The 25,321-nt window shown below is 36.0% G+C and overlaps 1 protein-coding gene across 5 annotated transcripts in view; it reads left to right on the top strand.

Moving 5' to 3' along the window:
- LRCH2 (leucine rich repeats and calponin homology domain containing 2) overlaps nt 1–25,321 on the top strand; it is a 78,944-nt gene that overhangs the window by 41,176 nt on the left and 12,447 nt on the right. For 2 of the 5 annotated variants that reach the window (XM_074278070.1, XM_074278069.1), the window contains exons 6-15: nt 431–564; nt 1,144–1,231; nt 3,302–3,413; nt 3,585–3,682; nt 3,806–3,864; nt 7,796–7,903; nt 13,464–13,541; nt 15,591–15,659; nt 19,769–19,817; nt 19,897–20,013. In XM_074278070.1, coding sequence (XP_074134171.1) covers nt 431–564; nt 1,144–1,231; nt 3,302–3,413; nt 3,585–3,682; nt 3,806–3,864; nt 7,796–7,903; nt 13,464–13,541; nt 15,591–15,659; nt 19,769–19,817; nt 19,897–20,013 — 912 coding nt within the window. The remainder of the gene's footprint in view (nt 1–430; nt 565–1,143; nt 1,232–3,301; nt 3,414–3,584; nt 3,683–3,805; nt 3,865–7,795; nt 7,904–13,463; nt 13,542–15,590; nt 15,660–19,768; nt 19,818–19,896; nt 20,014–25,321) is intronic. The other 3 variants (XM_074278072.1, XM_074278071.1, XM_074278074.1) reach the window with 2 other exon arrangements.

Genomic DNA, 25,321 nt, shown 5'->3' with positions numbered 1-25,321 from the left:
CATTTTTCAACATATTCATGTTGAATTTTAAAGGATTTTTAAAAAACAATCTTCCCCTTTAATTGTAATAGTGTAGGTAGTGTTTTTGAATCCTCAAATGTTTCCATGGTTTTAAATTCTTATGGCTCTGTTATTTCAAGAAGGAAATTTGGTGAAACAGATGGGAAAATGTTTAAGCTTCTGTTTTCTTTTCTCCAAGAACAGGAGGTATCAATAAAACTTAACAGTTGGTTGTACTAAGGGAATCAAAATTTCATTTATGATAATAAAGTACAAAATATTGAAATATACAAAAAATCTATTTTGATACACTGATATGCCCACGTGATTTTAGAAGGAAAACAAAACAAATTTATTAAAACTCTGGGAAGTGTTGGTTCCCCTTTGGGACTCTGGAGTTAGATCCATTATCTCTTGTGTTCCCTGACAGATATGTTTAAAGGGTAAAGTACACATATTTAAATTCTTAAATATCCGAGCATGTTGCAGAATAGAGAAAAAGCCAGACTCCTTGGATCTTCCTTCATTAAGTAAAAGAATTCCATCCCAGCCTCTCACAGACAGGTAAGTTGGTATCAATAATGGCAGGACTGTGTGATATTTAAACTATATACATATATATATATGTATATATATATATATACACATATATATATGTATACAGTTTTTTTAATTTGAAAAATCTATTATAAATCCCAACTCTGATATTTTCAGTATAACTACTTGAAGGAATGTTGAGAACAACATTAACAAACATTAAAATGGTTTCTTTCCAGTTCTAAAACCACACAAGTTTTTTCTTTTGTCCAAAACCCATCCTGTTGTGCTTTGTTCTTTGTGAAATTGGGTGATTGGCGCAGTTCAGCAAGCATTTATGGAGTGCCTAATATGTACTGAGGGCTGGGGTTCCTTATGCACACAAAAGGAAAGAAAGCTGTTACATGGGGCTTAGGAAAAGGTTTTGGAAGAAGAAGCACAATTTTTCCTTTTTGAAATTCAGGGGATTTGGGGCTTTTTCAGAAAAGAAGGGTATGTTACTGGGGAAAGATTTTTTCTTTATGTTTTAGATGTAGCAGATAGAACTACACATTGAGGAAAAATGCTCTAATTAATGCTTTAAAAATTAAAATCATATTTTTATAGCATGGAAGATTTCTATCCAAATAAAAACCATGGTCCTGACTCTGGTATTGGAAGTGATAATGGAGAGAAACGATTATCTACAACTGAAGTAAGCCTTGTTTTTTTCTTCTGAGAAAATGTATTTTAAAATTGTCCTTAGAGTTTGAAATAATCACATGGCAAGAGGTATGTATATACTTGGATTTTTCTTTCATTTAATTTATTTTAAAAAACTTTTATTCATTTTGAACTTTTTAAATGTTCTTAAAAGAGGATTCAATATAAAACCATGAATTTCCATTTCATACTTTATTTTTTTGAAAAAAAATGTAATAAATATTACACATCATTTTTGGAACTACCCTGCTGTTCTGTTCTTCCTTCTATGTTTGCTTTTGTTCTCAACTGGGCCCTTTTTATTTTTTTCTCCCTCCCTCCCTAGCCTACTTTTTTTTAATAACAGATTTTAATTTTTCCAAATATATGCAAAGATAGTTTTCAATATTCACTTTTGCTAAACCATTTGTGTGTGTGTAAAATATTATACATTTTCCTATTAATCACTTCTTTCTCTGGAGGTGGATAGCATCCTCCTTTGATAGGTCCTTTGTAGTTGATTTGAGTAATTATAACACTCAAAATGACTTAGTTATTCTTAAAAAATATTGCCATTACTTTGTACAGTTTTTGAATTCTTCTCATTTCAATCAAATCTTTCCATGTTTTTCTAAAATCAACTTGCTCATCATTTCTTACAGCACAAATAGTATTCACAATCTTTTACCACAACTTGTTTAGCCATTACTCAACTGACAAGTATCCCCTTAATTTTCAGTTATTTCGCCATCACAAAGAGAAATGCTACAAATATTTTAAAATAGTAGGTTCTTTTCCTTTTCTCCCAATCACCTTGGGGGAAATGCCTAATAGTGGTATTACTGGATCTTTGGGCATTATTTGAGATTGTTCTCCAAAATGGGATCAGTTTACAGTTCCCCTAACAATGTAGTAATGTCCCAGTTTTTCCACATTTCCTCCAACATTTGTCATTTTCTCCTTGTATCATTTTAGCCAAATTGAGATGTCTGAGATGTCATCTCAGAGTTGTTTTAATTTTCATATCTCTATTCAGTAGTGATTTTTAATATGATTTCTTCATTGAAAAATTGTCTATTCATATTCTTTGACCACTTATCAATTGGGGAATGATTTGTATTCTTATAAATTTGATGAAGTTCTTTATATATTTGAGATATGAGACCTTTAAGAAACAGAATATAAAAAATTTCTCCCAATTTTCTTTTTTCTTTCTAATCTTGGCTTTATTGGTTTTATTTGTACAAAACCCTTTTTTATTTTATGTAATCAAAATTATCCATTTTATACCTCACAATGGTCTTCAACTATTATTGATTCATAAATTGTTCTCATTCATAAATCTGATAGATAACATGTTCCATGTTCTCCTGGTTTTCATGTGATATCTCCATTTATATATAGCTCACATATCCATTTTGACTTCATCTTGGTAAATGGTGTAAGGTATTGCTCTATGCCCAGTTTCTTGCAGACTACTTTCCAAATTTCCAAATAACTTTTTACTAAATAATGAATTCTTATACCAGAAGCTTAAATCAAGATTAATATAATCATTTGCTGTTGTGTATTTTAGCCTCCTTAGCCAGTACCAGATTGTTTTGGTAATTACTACTTTATAGTGTAATTTAAGATCTGGTATTGTTAAACCTGAATTTATATTTTTGTTCCATTAAACTCTTTTAATATTTTTGATCCTTTTGTTCTTCTAAATGTGTTTTGTTAATTATACTTTCCATCTCAGTAAAATCATTTTTGGGTAATTTAATTGGGATGAAATTGAATTAAATAAGTAAATAAAATGGTTATTTTTATTGTATTGGGTCTGCCTAACCATGAATCATTTCATTTTTTAAAAAAAGGATGTCAGTACTAATTTGGTATAGGATTTCAAGAGGTTAAATTTATTTACAATTTTAAAAATAGACTAATGTATCTTTCAGAATTGTACTTTTTGTCAGAAACTAGACATAAAAAAATTCTGATATTTATTTTGTTAATAATGATGCAATTTAACTAAAATTTGTTGCAACTTAATTTTTGTGCTGTTTTCCTAATGTTGTTACTCTCTTATTTCTCACAGCCATCAGATGATGATACTATCAGCCTTCACTCTCAAGTATCAGAATCAACCAGAGACCAGACTCTAAGAAATGACAATCACTTGATGGGAAGCAAAGTTGATTCTCATAAAGGTAGTTCATTGATGGGGTATTTCCTATTTTGGGTGCCGATTCCTTAGCATTGATCTGGGCTCAAAAGCCAGGTTTAAATGTAATGACTGCCTGTATTCCGTATTATGATGGATATAAAGCAGAATGATGGCATAATATTCTTATTTTCTAATGCATGTAAACCTGTACTAGACCAGGAGGTGTATGATTACATTGACCCCAACCCAGAGGATGTAGCAGTTCCTGAGCAAGGAGATGTGCATATTGGATCATTTGTCTCTTTTCTGAAGGTAAGAATATTGTTTTTGCATTACTGTGAATGAATTTTTCCTTTGATCTCACAAAAAAATGGACTGAATATTTGAGTTTGGCCTAATTACACATATAAAAATTGTATTTTTTTTTTACTTAAGGGGCGAGAAAAATATTCTGAGAAATCTCAGAAAAATGAAGAATGGGGAGATGAGAAAAGGTAAGCACATGATACCTATATAATTCAAAAAACAATTATATGTTAGATATTTGTCAAATATTCTAATTGGAATGTTTATTTGAAAGAATTGAGGTGTAATTATTTGCTCTGTATGACACATCTGTGTGTCCTTTTTTGATTAAATTTGGCTTTTTATTACTTCACATACTTGTGGGACATAGTAAATGGCTGAAAACACAGTAAGCTAATATCTGGACAGAGCAGAGCATTTATTGAATACTTGTCATGTTGCAGGCACTGTGCTAAGTAATGGGGACAGAGCTTACATTCTACTGAAGGAAGACAATGTAAGTGCAGGGAGATGGCAGGCTCGAGATCTGCACCCAATGATATGGACATAGTTGGGAAGGGCAATGGCCACTGGGCCTAGACAAGAAAAGAGAAAGCCTTGCCCATCTGCTCCACAGTGTGAGCATTTCTTTTTGAAACATGATAATATACCTTTTAACATTATATTCATGGCAGAGGCAAATGCTGATGAGCTTGGAGTCTTGAGAGATTAGATTTTGCGTCTCATCTCTAACTCATTGATTGTGACTGTGAGCAACTCATTTCCTTTCTCTAAGCTCCACTCTCTGTGTTCTCCATGTGATGCTCATCCAGCAAGTGTTTATTACTTTGTAAGCCTTAGTGCCAAATAGTGATCTAAGTTATTTATGTTTGGTGCTCCAGGTCCCTTCTTTCTGTTCTCTTTACAGATCCCTGCCCTTTGGCTCCTGCCCTCCCCCATCTTGCCCTCTTTAAAGTTACTGATGAGCTCGTAATGGACATATTCTCATTCCTAAACCTTCTGATCACTTGGCATTATTTGATATCATTGACCATCGTTTCCTTCTGGATCTTTTCTCCTTAGTGGGTTTTTGTGACTGCTTGCTCCCTATTCTCCTCCTACTTTTTCTAGACTGATCCTTCTCAACCTCCTTTGTTAGATTTTCACGTCTTGTAATGTCCGGGCTAGCTTTCTTGAGGTCCTCCGGATGGGCCTTGGTCTCAGCCGGATAGACACCACAAGAATAGTCAGGAATAGAGTCTTAAGTCTTTATTCTCTCAGTCTGTCTCCTTCACAGTCTGTGTCTGTCAAGTCTAACCCAGTCTTGATCTTAGTGCAGGAAGCAGGAGAGCTACCAGGAGGATGGTCAAAGATGGAATGTTCTAATCCTAACACTTCTCAGCCCTTATATACCTTGGTATGGTTATATCATTACACTAAACTAATGTATGTGGGAACTAGAGAACCATTACATCACCATACTAAGTGCTAAGTATATATAAACTAGAGAACCATCATCTCATCAATCACACTGAGGTAACACCCTGTTGTAAGTATCCTTGTTTCAAATATACTTCTTCAGAGTTCCGGCCCTCTATAACGTCTCTCATGCCCCTCACTGTGTCCTCTGAGGCTCTGGCCTGCATCTTCTTCTCTCATCAACTCCTATTATAAGTGCAATGACCTCTCTTCAGATTATCCCCAGTTCTATATATTCATCTCCAATCTGCAACACCACTAATTGCCTATTTGGATGTCCTGAAAACAGCCTGAGACAACTCTTAGTACAGTGATTGGACTTAGAAATGAGAAGCTATAAGTTCAAATGCTTTCTTATACAGTAGCACATAACACTGAACAATTCAGTTGACCTCCGCCTGCTTCAGTTTCCTTATTTGTAAAAGGCAGATGATAGTAGCACTTACTTCCAGAATTATTGTGAGGACAAAATGAGATATTTGTGTGTGTGTGTGTGTGTGTGTGTGTGTGTGTGTGTGTGTGTGTGTGTGTTTGTTTTGTTTTTGTTTTTTGCTGAAGCAATTGGTGTTAAGTGACTTGCCCAGGGTCATACAGCTATTAAGTGTCTGAGGTCCAATTTGAACTAGTGTCCTCTTGACTTCAGGGCCAGCACTCTATCCACTGCGCTATCTAGCTGCCCCAAAATGAGATATACAAATAAGCTTTTTGCAGACCTTAAAGCACTATATTAATGCTCTTATTATTTATTTCAAATCTGGCATGGTCAAAACAAAAATCATCGTCTTTTTCCTCCCAAAGCCACTGCCGTCTGAAGTTCCTATTTCAGTCTCTCTGGTTTGCGAGCCACCCTCAACTCCTTACACACTTCTTCCCACACTCCCAGATTGTTGCCAGCTCACCTCATTTCTTTCTCCACGTTATCACTGCCCTCCATTCATACAGTCATCAGCCTACTTTCTATCCAGCTATACCACAGATTCCTTGTTTGTATCTGGCTGCAAGTCTCTTCCTGTTCTAGCTGAGAAAGTGTAGGTTGGACGACACCATCTCAGAACTCGGGAAACTCCAGGGTTTCCCTTTTACCTTTAGGATCCCATAGTGACTCCACTGGTTGCCATTTCAAATTCTTTACAACTGGCTGCACACCTGTCTTTCCATCCTTTTTGTATGTGACTAAGCTTCATGTTCTCACTCTGTGACATCCCATATCCTGACTCTGCTTTTGCATAGGCCTATTGTCCCCAGTGCTTGGAATGGTCTTCCTCATCCCCTCCATCTTTTAGAATCTCTGGCTTTTGTTCAGACTCAGTAGAAAGATCACTTTCTGTAGGAGGCCTTTCCCTTTGTAAACGTGAAAGCGCTATATAAATGCTAGCTATTATTCTTAATAACACCAATTGTTATGATTTCTTTATCTTATATATATTTATTTCTTTATCTTTATATTATCTTTATCTTTTCCTTTATCTTATATATATTTATTTTAATAACTGATGGCATGTTATTAATCATATCCAATCACAGTGATTATTTATTATTCATAATAATAATATATTAGTTATACTATATTAGAATCCATCAATACAATTATAATATTTATTCATCACTTTATTAATTATAAATATTTTGTTATATTTTGATCCTACTCATTAGCAGTGACATTTATTAATTGTGTATCCAGACAACATTCATTATAAAATATTTATTTATTATTATTGAAAAACAAGACATATTTCTTTCTCTTCCCACACTTCTTTTTCTGTGGAACACATTACCATTCTTCCTGGCACCAAAGCTTTTCACTGTCTTTGTCACTGCCCATTTGCAATTAAACACAATAGCCTGCTGATTTTACTTTCTCCGTATCTTTTGGATTTAATGTCTCAGTCTTAGATTCCAGAGAGGACCAATAGTGACTTGACAGGTATAGAAGACACAGTTAGACAGGTCTTCTCATGTTGTAATTTCATCTACTCTCAAGGTTTTTAAGGTGTTGCTAACTGCTTCTTGGATGAGTTTTGCTGTGGTTGTGATAGCTGGAAAAGGAAGGAGAGAGGCATCTTCTTTTACTTGGGTATTTACCCTTTATGAATAATATCAATGGCTTTTTGATTTGATTTGACCTTTCTTGAAAGTTTTGCTGATCTTATTTGAAAGTTATATTTGGTATTTCTTATAGTTTTGAAACCTTTTTATATTTTCCTTGCCATTTTTTCTTGTTTAACAGAAGTCGATGAGTGAAATTTTTCTTGTCAAGAGGGAATGTTTATAGTGCTTGAGCTATTTCAGTTGCTTAATATGGAAATTCTCAGTGTTTCTTACAAGAGTTGGAGTGAGGGCTTTGGAAATGTCTGTGACTGACTCCTGCCTAATTCCTGTGGCCCTTCATTTATTACGTGTGTGGAAGCTACAACACAATAGACTATTAAGTTGCTAGCCAAGACTCTCTTTAAATAGCCATCAGGTCACATTTCAAATTAAAGCCCACTAAACTGTCAGCTCTATGAGAGCCCATCCAGGTTAGTGTTCAGAGCGTAGACATTTGTTTAAAGGAGAATTAAAATGGTCTTTATTTCCCAAAGTGGGTAGAATGACCTCTTTTTGGCCTGTTTTAACCTCTCTATCCACTGGGGAATAACAGCATTTGTCTCCTCTTTTTAGGATTCAGAAAGAGCAATTCCTTGCAGAAGAAGAGGATGATGATTTGAAGGAAGTTACTGATTTAAGGAAAATAGCTGCTCAGTTATTGCAGCAGGAGCAGAAGAACAGGTATTTAATGAAATCGTCAGATTGAAATAGGAAGCTTATGTTAAGCACGTTATTAGAAGTTAAAGTATATTAGATTTATAGTAAACATTGGACCCTCTTTGGAGGATTTTCAAGGGCATAACTACTGAAAATGTAATGGGAAATATTTAGGCAAATGTATGCTTATGTGTGTGTATATGATTATAGCTTAGAAATGTGAATATATTTTAGAGAAAAACTTTATAAGGCAGGAATTTTTAAAATAATCTTTAGTTTATTTCAGATTCCTTGGGTGACTTCTCCCTAAGTGATAAATTTATTTTAATATATACACATATTTTGTGTGTGTGTATGTGTGTGTATATGTGTGTGTGTGTTGTGTGTGTGTGTGTGTTTGTATGTGTTTGTACAAATATACGATGTCCAGTGCAGTTTTAAGCGTTGATTGTTTTTGGAAGCATAAATGCTACAAACTTACCCAAAACATCATTTGAAAGTCTAAGTATTTAAGTGTTATTTACACTTACTTAGTTTTGTGAATTTTGAATGAGAAAAAATTTTAATTATAATAAGAAGTAACACCTTGTCATTGTGCATTGCAGCTATGACAATTTTTAACATTTTCTGAGATCAGTGAATCTGTAGAGGAAGTTCAAAGTTTGAAAATCAACTAAAGCAGTGTATTGCTCAAAGTTGGAGTCTAATAAGAAACCAAGCAGTATTTCAAACACTGAAATAACTAACTTTTCAAATATTGTTTTTTTTTTGTTTTTTGTTTTTGTTTTTGTTTTTTTTTGTAACTGTAGCATTTATTCTTCTGAAGCTATTAAAGCTTCAACCTGCATGAAGACTTGGAACAGCCTCTGTGAGTGTGTGTATATAACATTATAACACACCTGTATATGTATATATATGTATGTGCACATATACACATAAACATCTTGTTTGCATGCATGTTTGAATATTAGATAAGAAACATTTAATAGTTTTGTGTTTGCTTAAAATAAATATTTGAATAATTATCATGTGCCTTTAAAAAAAAAACCTAAAATGAATATTAAGACTCTTTGGGGCACCTATGAATCATATAGCTGATATAACTTTGTGCTAAAGAATTCAAGCTGATAGGCTCCCGTTGCTTTTTTTCACAATCTGTATATTGCATATGCCCAGCCATGGGCAGCTCTGAGGTCCTGGGAATGTGAATCAGTGCAAAGCTTTCCTAATTATTGGCAAAAAGGAGTGAAATCCCCTACTTTACCAAGATTAGGCTCATTATAGCATCTCTTTATTCAAAGAAATTACATGCTGTAGGTGGCAACATAGCAGTGAAATCGCTGACATCTTAAGATTTTTAATGGTACAGATGTGGAGTAGCCATGATTATTGGGCTCTTGTATCCTCATAGGAGTGTAACACAGGAACTCTCAAAGCGACAGGTCTTTTTTTTGATTGTTGTTTTTATTAACATGAGAGGCAGTGTTGCCTAGTGGACAGAGATCCAGCATTGAAGCCAGGAAGCTTCAGGTTTGACCTTTGACAAATGCCAGCTGTGTGACCCTGAGCAAAACACTTAATCTCTCAAGATAATTTCTTCCTTAGGAAACTCTTTAAGATTATAAAGTTTTGAGGTGTCAATGTGCATTGATAGAATTCTCTTTGTCAATGAAATCACAAGTCCAATCCCCAAAATATGTTACCATCTTTTTGGAATGGTGCAACTGAAGTGAAGATAGCTTTATGCTATCGTGTATACACTTTTCAGAGGTCATTGTGATCTTTTATTCACAGGTAGGTTGTTTAAAAATTTTTTTTTGGATAGTCAGTGAATGGTACTTGTATATTGCCAATATATGAGATGTCCTTTAGTATTCTTCTATGGAAAGGCCTAGACTAAAATATTAAGAAACTTATTAGAATATTAACCTTAGAATAGTAGCTTAATAACTGGCTCGTGCCCTTTCTCCATGTCTGATGTGCCTTCTTTCTTAGTGATTTTATGTCTTTTGTATCATTCATGTCTCCATTTTCTGGGATGCCTTTATTTCTTCATCTTGAATCCTGTGATTACTCTCCATTGGGCTTTCTGTACACTCTCCATCTGTTAGCTTTTTTCTTAATTTCAGAGATGAAGATGGAGGAGGTCAGCCCAGTTTTGCCTCATTTGACTACTCCCTGGGCTTAAAGTAGTTTGGTTCCTATTTTATCATCTAGTGGCAAGACAGTTTTATTTTCTTTTTTTGTTTGTTTTTGTTTTTGTTTGTTTTTTTGTTTTTTTTTTTTAAACTAAGGGACTTAAGAATGCAGCTAAGTGAGAAACGGAGCTAGTTAAGGAAACCCGTGACAAGAGCTGTGTCCAGTTGTCTGAATGATTTGAGGGGCAATTTCCCAAGCAACGCTAAAAAGCACAATGTGCTGTGAGATACTTTGGGCATCCCCATTAAGTATTTGAGCTTTACAATAGAAATGTCCATAGTGAATCTTTTTAAAGCACCGTATCAATTAATTGATCATTTATCTCTTTCTCCTCACATGAACTGTTTTTTAATACTGTAGGTATTGTACAGGGACTGCATGGCAATTTTATAGTAATTTTTCTCTGAGAGTTAATACAAAGCCAACACTTGGGAAGGTACCTTACATGTGGCAATCAGCATATGCTCAGTTAATTGGAAAATAAATCAAAGCTTATAGATCTCCTTATCTGAAAATTACCTTTATTTGTCAAATAGCTATTTAAAAGAAATGACTTGGGCTATTTGCAAGATGACTGAAAAAGTTAATTTTTTTTCTTGGATATTTCTCTTATTAAGTTTCCTTTTCCCCTATAAAACATTCAATTATAAGATCTTTTCAGGTCTTTTACTAAATGTTGAAAGTTAATTATAGTATTTTCGAACAAAATTCAAAATATTTAAAGGCATTGACAGGCAAAAAACCTCAACAACTTAGTGAGATAAGTGAGAAAGCTGGCTAATTTTGTACCATTTACAATGTATTTAGAAGGTTAACTAGACTTTAAGAGAAGCAGTGAAGTGGAGTAGCAAGAAACCTCTCAGTTAGGAAGCCCTAGTTTGACTCACACCAGCCATATGACCCTGGTAAGTCACTGACATGCTGCTCAGCAGCTCTGCATGGATATAAGTTGTAGAGCTGGCAGTGATCCCAAGTGGCTGAAGAAGTTTTTTGTACCAGTGAAATCACAGGCCCATCTCTTCCCCTTCCCAAAAAGTGAGTTAAATTGTCCTGACACTTGTTCTTAGCCAATATTGAGGCAGAGTTTGGGAGATCATATCTGGATTCTGGTGCTTTATTGACTAGATTGCATTCCTCTTCTTCCAATAATCAACGATGCTTAAAATTTCTGGTGGATGCTCATATTCTTGGCTTCTTTTTGACAGTTGGCTGTAATTGCAGAAGCTTAAATTGAGCATGATTATTAAGAACAGATTGTTCTGCAGAGACATTGGTATAGTCTTTGCCCTCTCTATCATACCCTCTAGAATTTCTGTTTTACCTTCCAGTTTTCCCCTCTATGGGTCCAGAGTTCTTTTTTTAAACAGTAGAAATGATTTTAATGACTTCCCAAGCTGCTTTTCTTTTCAAATCTCATTGTTTTTGTCATGTTTGTATATGATTAGAAAGAAACCTTCCTCCTAGAGGTTATCCTTGACTACCGGAGTACATTAGCTATCTTTACTTTTAATGTTGGTTACCTTGAATAATCACTTAACTATTCACTTACCACTCACTTAGTTAATAGGGAAAATCAAGACATACTGTCAATTTATTAGTGAAGGGGATATTGGTGTAGCTAGTTCCAAAGAGCACAGAATGACAAAGGTGTTGGTATTGAAGAAGATATCATAGACAATTTTCTTTTGTTCAGAGTGCATTTTAAAATTAGACAGGGGCAGCACAGTGGACAGAGTATCAGCCCTTAGGTTAGTAAGACCTGATTTCAAATGTGGCCTCAGATAATACTTCCTATCTGTGTGACCCTGGGCAAGTCATTTAACCCCAATTTACTAAGAAAAATAATTGGACAGTTAGGTGATGCAGTGGACATAGTCCTGGCCCTGGAGTTAGGAAGAGTCATCATCGTGAGTTCGAATTCAGCATCAAACACTTTGATCCTGGGTAAATAACCTAGCCATGTGGGTCTCAGTTTCCTTTTCTATAAAATGAGATGGAGAAGGAAATGGCAAATTACTTCAGTATCTTTGCCTAGAAAAGCTCAGATGAGGTTATGAAGAATTAAACACAACTGAACAATAACAAAATATTTGGAAATTATTTTTCTTTTATTTTCTGAGCATTCACCACCTAGTTGATTCCTGAAGGCATCCGGAGGGGTCTTGACTAACATGGAGATTCTGGCAAACAATCAACATTTTTTCATTAGATAAACCATTGAGTGGACATTTTGTAATTGAATATTAGTAGGAAAAGATTTTAAGTAATCAAAATCTGAACACTTCCCTTCCCTTCCAGCCCAGCCCATCGCAAACCCAAGAGGCATAAAATAGTTTCTGAATTTTCTTCATGGATTGATTTTATGTTCTATTGACTACTTCGGCATATTTTTCTCCTAAAAATATACATTGTCTAATCCCTTTTTAAAAAAAATTCTCTGCCTATTCTAAATTCTTATTACATCTACATTTGATCATATTGATGTCCATTTAAACCTTGTTCTTGCATGTATTTGAAACAGTCATTTTAAAAACATTGACTTTTTCCTTGAGAATATTTTGGATGATAAAGTGCAACCTTTATAAGAACATTTTCAGGCTTTATTAAAAATTATTTAGTTTGCAGACATTTTAAACAACCTATCAAAAATTCCCCAACCTTACTCCCACTTACCATTATAAGAAAAGTGATGCATTATCCAAGGATCGTCAGCAAAAGCGGAACTGATAGTAATAGCTGCTGCTTGTCTTTTTGTGTCTTTTAAAAGCATGCCGCCTGTCTCCTTAATTGATTTGATGCTCCTAGCATGTAGACTTGTTGGATTTCATTTGCCTGTTTTAAAGGAATGCTTCTCATACATTTGGGTCTGTGCGTTGCATCATTTCACTTGGCCGGCCTTATTCCAGGGCATTTTCTGTCATGTCAATTTACTCAGTACCATAGTAATTCTTTTATATGTCTCTTTTTGGCATCTCTTTATTTGCTTTTAGACAGCATGAAAATGTTGACTTGTTTTGAAAAGGAGGTGGTACTAAGTATTGTGTGAAATAACTCACCTAACAAAAATCAGGAGTCACAGAGATCAATTGAACTTCATTCACTGTTTAAATTGACTAAGCAATATTGTTTTTGATTTTGGGTTAGAGTGGTGATGTGTGCATAGCTATTTTATGTGGCTTTGAGAAACTCTTGTGAAAATTTCAATTTGAGGGCCATCAGATTAACTTCTGCCTTGCTATAACTAATCACTCAGTTCTTTCTACTCTTGAAATCTCTCCATTCTTCTTTCCTTGCTGTACTAATGACTTCCCTGTCCTCTCCCATCAATATCTCCTTACTTCTTCCATCTTTGGGTTTGGTTGATGTGCGGGAAATGTGAATACAGACGGAGACCTTTAAGTTATAGAACATCATTCAGTGAAAAACTCTTCCAGAGGACCAGAGCAGCAGGACGTGCATCAAGGTATCTCAAGTTGGTGAAGTATTAAAGGGCCATTTTCACACAACTGATTGTAAAAACTTTTGGAAGTACGCTTTAGCTTGGAACACTGCTATTAATTGTGTCTGGATTAGTGACATTTTGAGTGAGTGGCATAAGATCATAGGAGTTTATCAGCGTGTAGTGCCACAGGTTTCTAAAGATGACATTATCAAGGAAATTAGAATGTTAAACAGAGCGAGTTATGTTTTCCTGAGAAATTTAGAGTTCACTATTTTTATATTTCTTTATTTACATCGCCAAATGTCACATAGCCTGATTGCATTGCTATTGCATGAGCAGTCAGCTCTAAATTATACATTTCTAGAAGAGAACAGAGGTATGGCTAAGACCTAATATGTAGACAACAGACATGTCACATATGTTACTGTTTATCTCAGCAATATAGTTAGACTTATATGGATATGCCTAGACAGCCAGATATTTAGCTTCCATATCCCAAGCATAACCTCTCCTCGCTATGGTTGGGTTTCATTTGGGTAGATGGCAGTGGATAACAGAACCGTGCTTTTCTGTATATTGTCACTTAATAATGGGACAATATTGCCCATTCACCCTTAGCTACTTGCTCACTACCTGATGCTTATCCTCCCAAATTACCAAAGGAGCCTAAGAAGAAAGTGAACCCATGTTTCTTCATGAAGTGGAGAAGGGAGGCAGCTGTTTCCCCAATTTCCTGATGAAAGAAAGAACTGTGAACTAGGAGTTAGGATAAATTGTGTGATTAGTCTCGAGCTGGTTCTACCGCTAGCCTTCATTCTGGGCCTCAGTTTCCCAGTGTGTAAAATGAAGGGGTTAAGTGATCTTTGATAGCACTAGCATTTGGCTATTCTAAATTGCCTGAATGGGCTTTTCTATGTGGGGTTATATCAAAGGGATGTCCACCATGTGGATTAGTTATTGGATTGCTTATCACCTAGTTTGTTCTAGAAATAGAGTACCATTTTAGATAAATTCTAATTAAGGAATTTCAAGGGCCCTTAAAATTAATGTTTTAATAAATGGCTTATCCGGTAATTTTGACATCTATGAAATCACTCTGATGTCATCCGGTAAAAACTTGGGAATTTTTGTGAAGGGGTTGCACTTGAAAATGATCTTGCTGGGAAATAATTTCCCTGACATTCCTCTCCCAACTAGCAGCTACATTCAAGGCCTTTTGTGACTTTGTGCCCTGTAAGGCTCATCGTCATGACCTCCCTGTTTTTAGCTCATGGCTCACTGTCTCCAAATTGCAGCTAGTTTTCTTAATTTTACTTTTCTGAACTCTTGGAGATTCAACGGTCAAATTTCTACAAATCCTTGCTGTTTTACTAACCTTATCGGTACTGGAACAAGGAATTGTCATTGAAGGTAACAGCTTTAGAGTCAAGGATTCAAGCACTAAGCTCCAGGTAGAGACTGCTGGGAATCCAAAAAGGATTTTCCAAGTGAGGGTAAAGATTGTGGGATTATCATTTTCTTCTTTGAACTCTATCCCTATCATATTCTGTTTAAAATTTAAAATGTATAAATTAGTGTTGAGAATTAAGCTTGAGTGTGTTAAAGCTGCCATAAGTGGAAGGGCTTATTAGTTTGCTGTCAGCATTTTTGACTGTGTTATGATCTCTTTTGGTTGTCAGATACATATACTGTGCTTTCCTTTATATTAAAATACATTCTAAATCAGTCATGCTAGGACCTAAAACATGTTTTCCTGTCTTTTTTTGTGTCTTGGAAAAATTGGCTTTCTCAGCTGGAATTGGTAGGTATACATGGGCATCATGGCTAGAAGATGCCTCAGGCTTAAAAGAAGAGCCTTGTTTCTGCAGAGGTGCTTGAAAGGCTCCTTGAGCTCTATTCCTATTAAAAGTTGCCACTTTCATTAGAAGCCACTGTTCTAAATGGTTTTTCCCAACTTGTTTCCCAGCAATTTTCTTTTTGACTTCACTGTAACTTAAAAGATATTATTGATGAGTTTGTACTCTAGTTATTATAAATAAATGTTGATTTCTTGATTTGTTTTGTTTCTAGGCTTCTTAATCATTCATCTTCAGTAAACCCAAGAAACAGACCTAAGCAAACTGTGGAATTTGAAAAAAGGTATACAAAGATATGTAACCATGTTAATGCTTATTTGTTTATGGTCACTTTTTTTTCTGTTTGCCTGTCACTCAGGGGCAAGCCTAAATGCAGGGAAGCTTGTTTGCAGACCCTCTGCCAAGAGATAGTCTTTTTGGTCACAGCCTGGCTCCAAAGCACAGGTAGGGGGAGCCACCCCCAGGACACTCTCAGATCCTGGGAGTAGTGAGTGAACTCTTCTTGGTTGGCTCTTATGTGACTTGCTTGCTTCCCTATAAATGGTTCACAGACTGGTCCAGCAGATGAAGAAGAAAAAGCAAATATGGCATATACTCGATAAAAATGCTTTGTGATTGAGCAAAACAAACAAAAGAGGACTTGATTTGTTCTCCAGCTGGGTTCATATGTGCCTTTTGACTACATAAATGATAATTTCAAGTAGACAGTGTCAGTTTTCCTCCTTGTAAGCTATGTTCATTCTTATAGTTGCATGTAGATCTGGATAGCAAGAATAGCTAGCATTTTGATATCGCTTGTAGATTCACAAAGCATTTTATATATTTTATCTCACGTTACTCTCAGAAATCCTGTGTTACTTTTCTTGTTTTATGGATAAGGAAACTGAGATCAGGAGAGGCTAAATGATTTCCTCAGGGTCACATATCTAGATAGTCTCTGGAGCTATCTGGAAGACTCTGGATAGTCTTCCCGACTTTGAGTCCAACACTCAGCACCTCTGCCCTTTTAAAATAGTTTTTAAAATAGTTTAAAATTTTTTAAAATAGTTTTGCTGAGTCCCTTTATCGGCACATGTAGTCTCGGTGGCTATGAGTACAATGCAGCTGAAGCCCAGAAGACACATGGAAGCTGGGACCCTGAGGGTTTGGCCTGAGGGTGTATAACTTATTGTCCTGACTGGTAGAAATTAGGGAGTCCAAACTGCTGAAGGGAGAGAAGATGAAAAGCCATGGAGATGAATGTGAGGGTGGAGAACATTCTGGGTCCAGAATCTGCCTCATAGAAAAGAGTCACTTAGAAAGAAAGGATAGATGTCTCCCTCACTGTTCATGCAAAAATCATCACAAAAAACACAAACCGATCTTTGGAAGTCTCCCAGACTTATCTGTACTCACCACAAAATTAATTTATATTTTCTTACTTTCACTTAGTCATAGGATAATTTTCAACTTGTATATTATGTGTACATAATTACAGCATTGTATACTGGATGCAAGACTTTTGGGGTTTGTTTATTATAAGACAAAAATCACTTGATCTTTGCCCTTCTCAGTTCTCTTCGTTGTAAAAGAAAGGGCTAGGATTGCATAGGCTCATAGGTCCCAGAATCCAGAGCTGGAAACCCTTAAGAGGCTTCTAGCCCAATCTTTAGGTCATTGAAGTAATTTTCTGTCTCCAGAGCCTGTACTCTTTCCATGCTATCTGTGCTGAATTTGGTAACTTTTAAAGACACTTGCAGCTTTCAAATCCCTTTTCCTTAATGGTAACAATGGAAAGAAAGAATTCTTTATGAATATTGGTGAAAGGAAGTAAATAAAACAAGATTTGTACTCTTTGAGAATTTTGAAAATTATGTTCATCAATGAAAATACATGAGAATCTTTTTTATTAGATATTTTTGATAGTTTGTATATAAAACACTTGTGTGTATGTGTCCTGGACCTCTTTGTTAGTCTGATGAAGCCTTTGGAATTCTTTTTTTTTTTTTAATAATAGTTTTTATTTACCAGATATATGCATAGGTAATTTTACAACATTGACAATTGCCAAGCCTTTTGTTCTAATTTTTCCTCTCCTTCCCCCCCCCCCATGGCAGGTTGACCAATACATGTTAAATATGTTAAAGTATAAATTAAATATAATATATGTATAGATGTCCAAACAGTTGTTTTGCTGTACAAAAAGAATCGGACTTTGAGATAGTGTACAATTAGCCTGTGAAGGAAATCCAAAATGCAGGCGGACAAAAATAGAGGGATTGGAAATTCTATGTAGTGGTTCATAATCATCTCCCAGAGTTCTTTCACTGGGCGTAGCTGGTTCAGTTCATTACTTGGAATCCTTTTCAGAATATTTTTATGTGAATAAAATCAAGGACATGAAAAGAAAGAAATTATACTGAAATATAGTTATTAAAATACTTTGAAAAAATTCCTGGACCTTAGTTGAAGAACTCCTGTTGTAGGTGAGGAGAGGTGAACATTTATATAGTTATTATAATTTATTAGGTAGTAAAAATTAATTTTATTTTACCTTGAATTTTCAGAATGCAAATCATTATAATATCCAGCCAAGATCTTTGCCACCATTTGTTTTAATGTGGTTTTGATCACTGTGAAAGTTTAGCCTTTGTGAGTAAGTGCTTTTGGGTTTGATGCTCAAGTTTACCAAATTGAGTTTACAGTGAGACAGTAGGAGATGCCTTGATGAAGCCAGTTTACTAATGGATGAGTGTCCAGTGAGACTTTTCTCCCCTTACTCAGTGATTCTCCATTGTTCCTCCTTTGCTACCTGAGAGTTTGTACCATCATAATAGCTGTGCATGCCCAGTTATGAGTTACAAACATTGCTATTCAAAGAGCAAGAGGTGGGTGTGTTCTTAATGCAGACAAGGTGTGCTTCAAGAAACCACCTTGGACCTGTTTGTTAGGCAGTCTCCTATTTTAAGTAGTAATAATAACAATAGCTAGCATTTATATAGCACCTACTGTGTGCCAGATCCTATGCTAAAGAAGCACTGCACACATCTTATCTCATTTGATCCTCACACAGCCAGGAGAGGTAGGTGGGCGCTATTATAATCCTCATTTTACAGATGAGAAAGATAAGGTCAACAGGTGGAGTGACTTGTCCAGGGTCATCTAACTATATCAGAGACCTATAAAATTCCATTTAGAACACTATCTTACAAAGATGTGGAAGCTATTTTCATTTTCTTTAAAAAGGAAGGATTCCCTCCTTTCCTAAATTTTCACTTGAGGGCCTAAAGCCCCAGAATGTAATTTGTTGGTTTTTTTACTTTTTACTTTTTTATTTTAGTAGCATTTAGAGTTAGTACAGTCAGTTACACCCTTTCTTTCAAAATACTGCATAAGGAGCAGCCACATTTTTTCCCCTTCCCTTCTCTCTTTTCCATATTCTTCCAAAGTCTATACTTTCTTCCAAACTTCACCTCTTCCCAAATGCACAGGATACTCTCCTTTTCTTGGAACCTCTCCCTCCAAAAAATCCCTCTTAAGCCCTCCCCTTCAATACAAATGTTTTTTTTTTCCTTTGACGAATTTGTTTTAACCTGTGTAGACATTGTGACAGAATACAAATATTAGGAAATGTGGCCTTGGCTAAAACCAAAACACTTCAGCAGTGCAATAGAAAAGCAGTTATTCAGCTAAATTAATATGTAGAGCAGTTTAATGATTGACCAATTTAAGACTTTTTAATTATTTCAGTGTCATGAAAACAGAGCTGAAAATGATCTCTTTTCTTTCATTGTGAGTCTTTGTCACTTTTTTTTTCCCATAAGAGAATATTTTCCTGGGGATAGAAGTATTTGAATTTCTGTCTCCAGTTCTCAGGTGCCTAGAGTAATGCTTGGCATATGGGGCTTTTTCTGAGTGGTCTGGTCAAAATGGTCCTGTGATGTTATCGCTGCAAGTTAGCAACTGCTGTGTAAGTTTCGGCTTCAAAAGTTGTTCAAGGCACTGAGAGCTTGAGCCCCATAGTCCAGCATCTGTTTGGGATCTGTTCAGAGTTGCTTAACTTAGTGCCTCTCAAGCTGATTGGTGGAAGAATCTGAATCCAGTTCTTCCTGCCTGGTTCTTTCTCTGCTTTGCCTCTGTGTCACTTCAGAGAGCTCTTTCTTTGTAAATGCTCATACACAATGGGCTGGTTTCTGTAGAGCATCATTTATTTCAAACTCTTGAGGTTGTACAGATTTTAGCAAATGAAATAAAAGGGTAGGCCCTAGTAAATTTATCAAAGAATTTATTTAACAAAAGAGAATTCCTATTATAAAAATGGTGACTTAATAATGAAACATGCTTTTTAACCAGATGTACTCTTAAAGATCTTTCCAAGGATTTTAACAAATCAAGATGTGTTTAATTTTTTAGTGTCTTGGCAGATGAAGTAAATTCAGCATTGTCACCCTTCATGTGGCAGGTAAAGATGAACTTTAATTGCTGTTATGTTCTTCACTGTGTACTAATTTGCATAGTTAAAAGAAATTATTTTATTACAGCCTTTAGGAAATCAAAAGGATCCAATTGATGAACAGCAGTGGCCTGAAACTCAACCTGTAATCTGGCAGAATGAAGAAAGGAGGCGAAGCAAGCAAATTAGAAAAGAATATTTCAAGGTATCTAGGTTTTTTTTAATGTGCTATGTTCTTGTTCGTCTTGTTACTTTTATTGTAAATGTCTTTGTCTTACAATAGAACATATTGACCAAATTAAATGTTAGAACATGTAGTGTCGATATATGATCTAGTAATGTCTGATAAGAGAAAGTAATTTAAAATGAGTCATGTCATGGTAAGAGAACCACAGTTTGCAAACTTTAGGAACAGGTCAGATGGAGGATCTTTATTGTTATAAGCTAGGGTAGGGAGAGATCACTTGATTAATAGCCTTTCCCCATTCCCCACCCCACCACTGGAAAAAGACAAAAGGGTCTTAGGAGTTTGACATGACTTGGGTTTCAGATTGGGCCACTTCCCTAGAGGGTGGGGCCATGTTGCTGAAATGATCTCTATCAGAGCCTTCTCCCTGCCTGCCTCAGGGATTACTTTTTATCATTACTCACCACACCTAACCTTGAAGACATCAATACTACAGTCTCCATTATTAATTTTTTTTTAAGTTTTCAACTAAAAGTCCAGTAAAATATTTCTAGAAACAGTTGAACAAAAAAAGATTTTATGTGAAACCATAAATTTCCATTTTGTATGACTTGTTTTTTTTAAGTACACAATAAATTATATACATAATTTTCCAAACTGTCCTAGTTGTCTTATCTTCCATTTTCTTCTGTGCATTTGAAAAAAATTTCAGTGTCCCATCTCTCCTTTTTTGATTATAAACCCAGTTCTCCCCCTAATTAAAAAGGGAGAGCAGAGGGAGTGGGGAGAAATTCTTTCACACATAAACATTGTCACAAAGCAAATTCCCACAGTGGTCGCATCTAAAAAAATACATTTCTTTTTGTATCTTGAGCCTATCACTTTTCTGTTCAGGTAAAGATTTCATCATTAATGTGGCTGGTAATTTTGTTGACGACAGCACATAAGGCTTTCTTTAAAAGCTGGTTTTTGACAGGGTTTTTTTTTTTTTAATATTTGTGTTAACTGTGTATAAAAAACATTTTTTAAAAAATTCAGTCAGTTCAGAACTTCCAGGATTCTCTGCAATAGTCTCTTATCATTTCTTAAAATGCAAAAACATTTAGTAATATTCACATATTACTGTTTGATCATTTCCTAATTGGTGGATAGCTCCTTAAGATTCTGGCTCTTTTTAATCACTTCTGGATCACGAAATTTGTTTTGCTTCTAGCTATTCCCTTCGTGCTGTTATCCTTTCTCTTAATGTACTACCACTCTCCAGTCTTGCTTGTTGAGTTTGATCTATTTCTACAAGAAAATCTGGGAGTACGGATATGTGTGTTAAGATTGGTTAAGACTAAAGTTCATCTATCTTTTCTGGCTCCTTTCCTTCATGTTTGTATGTTCTTTTTAACAGCCTTAATTTGAGAAATAGCAAGTTCTACTCCCGCCTTCCTTTCTATGTTAGTGTATTCATTTGGCTCTTCCTTCTTTTCCCCATTAAAAATCCTCAGAAGAGACGCAGTTACTTCTATTTGTCTTATTTAACTCCCTTAGGACCCTTTGAGGTCATTAAGGTCCTGTAAGAATCCTTATTCTCTTCTCCTCCCTGCCTCCTACAAACTTAATGCTACAAAATCATGCAGTCTCCTCTAAAAACTCAAGTAAATTAGCCCTTCTCTTAATTCCTGTGTTGATATTTCAAAGTTCCTATCCTTTTCTTGTCTTTTCATCAAAAATGTTGAAAAGTCTGTTTTTCTTTTATAGCCCCATCCCTTTTTTACTTTATAGGATTACACTCACGTTATCAGATTCCCAGTGAATGGAGGCCAAATGTAGAGGTTTGATTGTATTTGTTGGTTAGTAGAGAAATCTGCAATGTTTCTTCCTAGTCACAAGATGTCACTGTGAGCACATTTCACAGACAGCCCTGGAATTCACAGCCTTTATTCTAAATTAATTCAGAACTATTATTCAGAAGTGATACTTTTTCATAGTTAAAATGCTTTGTAGTTATTCATTGCCTTTCTGTCAAAGAAAAGGACAAAGATAGACATTCTCTTTCTTCTTCAGTTGCCTGAGAATTAAAAGATCTTTCACAGGATCTGTTATTGAACTTAATTTGAACTTGAATTTCTTTAAACAGTGAATTTTGATTCTCTAAAGAGAAAATTTGGATCTAAGAGAAGCTTCATTTAACATGCTGAGAGTAGTGACACCTCGGTTGGAGTTATTTCATTCCTGTAACTTTATGTAATGTATCTGGAAGTTTCTTTTTGTCTGATCAAGTTAAATACTGATAGACCACGAGAGCTTTATCGTTTTCCAATCTGTAAGCAAGCGTTAGTAAAGTTATTCTTCTACGGGAGTTTTCAGTAAGTGACTGAATCTGCCAGTTTTGTGGGCAAGTGATGGATAAACTTTTTCAAAGGAGTTCTGGAAGCAATGAAGTTGCCATCAAATAATGCTACATTAGATGAGGAAATCAGCTCTCCTGGCACTGCTTTACGTGTTTTGAGGTGACTTCTTAGTGTTTCCCAGGACTATTGAGCCTAATTCGGCCTCAGTGCATTTGGTGGCATCCTGGAGTGATCAGAACAATTGGATTCAACTTCAAGTATGAAGGGGTTAATTTTCTTCTAAAATGTAATCCAGGAAATGATTTGATATCAGGATGTCAGCCAAACCTGCTGATCCTTTTTGCTAGTAACATTTGCTATTTGGTGCTGATCAGAAGTTCGTCCCTCTGATGACAGGTGTGTGTGTGTGTGTGTGTGTGTGTGTGTGTGTGTGTGTGATAGAACTTGAGAGCAATCTTCCTCTGTTACAATGGAAAGAATGGTAGACTTATACTCAGAGGATCTGAGTTCAAATTTATGCATCTACTGGCATGCTGGGATTTCAGGCAAGTTTCTGCTCTTCCTTTTCATGGTCTCTCAATTGAGAAAGTTAGAATCCTTGAAGCTCTAATTCTTTGATCCTGTGACTTCTTTGTAAGGGATTGGTCAGATTGTGCAAATGGTTCTAGATGCTCTGGTTCCTATCACTATTCCATAGACTGTGGTGTAATGAAACCTCCAAAATGCATTTCATTTTTATCAGAATGATGCTGCTTTTCAGCACTGTGGTTCAAATCAGCCAACTTTGTCAGGTACCTCTTAAAGTGAAGTGTTTTCTGACTTAGCCTTCTCCACATCCCTTTTATTAAACTTTCTTTTTCTTGCCTTCTTGTGGTACAACCTGACTAATGGGGAAGTTTATTTTACATGACTTTACATGTATAATGGGTATCATATTTCTTGCCTTCTCAGTGGATGGGGAGGGGCAAAGGTGGAAGAGAATTTGGAATTCAAAATGACAACTGAATCTCAAAAGAGATTACAAAAACAGCCCAAATGGCACCAAAACTCCTACAAGTACTCTAGTGCTTTTCCTCAAGGTGCTTGCACTCTTTTGGAAGAAATTTTACATTTTCAAACTGGTTAGTGTAGGTCCGATTTAGTTCCTTTCTTATACATTAATGTAGGCTTAAGCTGCCTGTCCACCTGACAACCTACATGTTGTTGTAACCCCTGAGTCCACAAAACCAAAAGTTCACATTTCATACTAGGTAGAGTGTGTGAACCTAGAATTATTGAAATATCTGATTTAGATTTTTAAACATTAACATCTATCTCATCTTAATATTTTAGAGCCTTTTATTGATTTTCAGGCATGAAATATTTACTAGCTCAAATGTATAATTCAAAATTAGCATGATAATTGCTGGAATCACCTCCATTCCAGGTGATATTATTAAGGGAATGACCTAATCATAGATTAAGAGCTAGAAAGCACCTTTGAAGGGGTCTAGTTCAATACCCTCCCCTCCATTTAAAGATGAGGAATTGGAAGGCCTGTGAGACTCAGTGATGTGCCTGAGGTTACCCAATTCATAAATGACAGAAGTGGTTTGGGAACTTAGGACCTCCAACTTATGTCTGCCTTATCTAGAGTTTGGTCTGAGGGGAAAAAAAAGATGTATTTGGGGGTTTATTCCTTGGAAGAAAGCTGACATGTACATGTGGGTAATTGGCAGCACAGTTAGAACTGAGCTCAGGGTGAGCATGAGAAGCAGGAATTAAAGAGACAAAAAGCACGAGGTGGGGTGTGTTCATCTAGCGGTCCGATCAGGTTATTTCTGGGCAGGAGGCATATCCTGGCCATATCAGGTTTGTCCCTTGGGGTGACATCTACACAAACGCGTCTGAGTTAGCTCTCTAGCATAGTAGGGGAATTCCAGGTGCAGCAAGCGAACACTGCAAGGAATTTCTGACATGTCCAGCTTGAGGAATGCTGTCTGTCTCCTGCGTGGTTGATTCTGATTTCCAGGACAGTCTGGCCTCCTCTGAAGAGTAGGGGAACTTGAGCAAATCAAGGTGGTTAGTCAAAATCGTGAACTGCCTCAGTTTCACACCCAAAATTCAGTGTTTTCTATGTGATTGATCTATGAAGTGGAGTTTGGCCCCAAATGATGGTAGCCACTAAAATTGGGGTTTGGTCATGTGGAGAGTTCACAATGGCCATTTTTCTTGGCAAAAGATAGATTTATTTAGGGGCATTAAGTTACAGACAAAATGAAGGGATATAATAGGCACCGGGAATGTAAATATGAAGTAGAGTGGGAGAGCATATAAAAGACAAGTTCCTCAGTGGAACCTCCAATTACCCAATGGAAAGGAAGGCCCCCCCCCATGAGGTTGGGGCATGCCCTCAACTTGCAGGCTAAATCCCAAAAGGGACCCTAAAAACCACTAAAAGAGTTAGTTAGCTATAAGGAGGAGAAGGGTTGGGAAGCAGAGTGAAGTTAGGGGAGATACCATGTGGCATAGGGGAGGCTGAAGAGAAAGACATAAGTAGTTTTTATAGGGAAAATGTAACCTCAGGGACGTGAGTGGGATTTCTGACAGAACATGACAAAGTGAGACTGCTCAAGGCCTCTAGAGGCAGGTCTCAGGGGATTGACATGACTTGGGTTTCAGGCTGGGTTACCTCCCTAGAAGGTGGGACCATGGAGCTGAATGGATCTCTGTCAGAGCCTTCCCCCTGCCTGCCTCAGGGACCAATTTTTTATCAATTCTTCTACTAAACACACCTAACCTTGAAGACCCCTGCACTGTGATTCCTTTCCTTTTCTCTAACTGAAATTTCTGATCACCTGATGAATAGTCATTTATGCCTATTATTTTTAAGTAAAAATGTTATAATAGCCCTCTCACCTATGGGACACTCAAAATAGCTATTCCAAATTCATGGTACTCTGTGGCTATCCCTCCAGTCAGTACTGATGAGATCTAGAATTAAA

Source organism: Sminthopsis crassicaudata, chromosome X (assembly GCF_048593235.1).
Source record: "Sminthopsis crassicaudata isolate SCR6 chromosome X, ASM4859323v1, whole genome shotgun sequence".
NCBI classification, from domain to species: Eukaryota; Metazoa; Chordata; class Mammalia; order Dasyuromorphia; family Dasyuridae; genus Sminthopsis; species Sminthopsis crassicaudata.
Note: the sequence above shows the minus strand (reverse complement) of the source record. Positions and strands in the feature narration are given on the sequence as shown.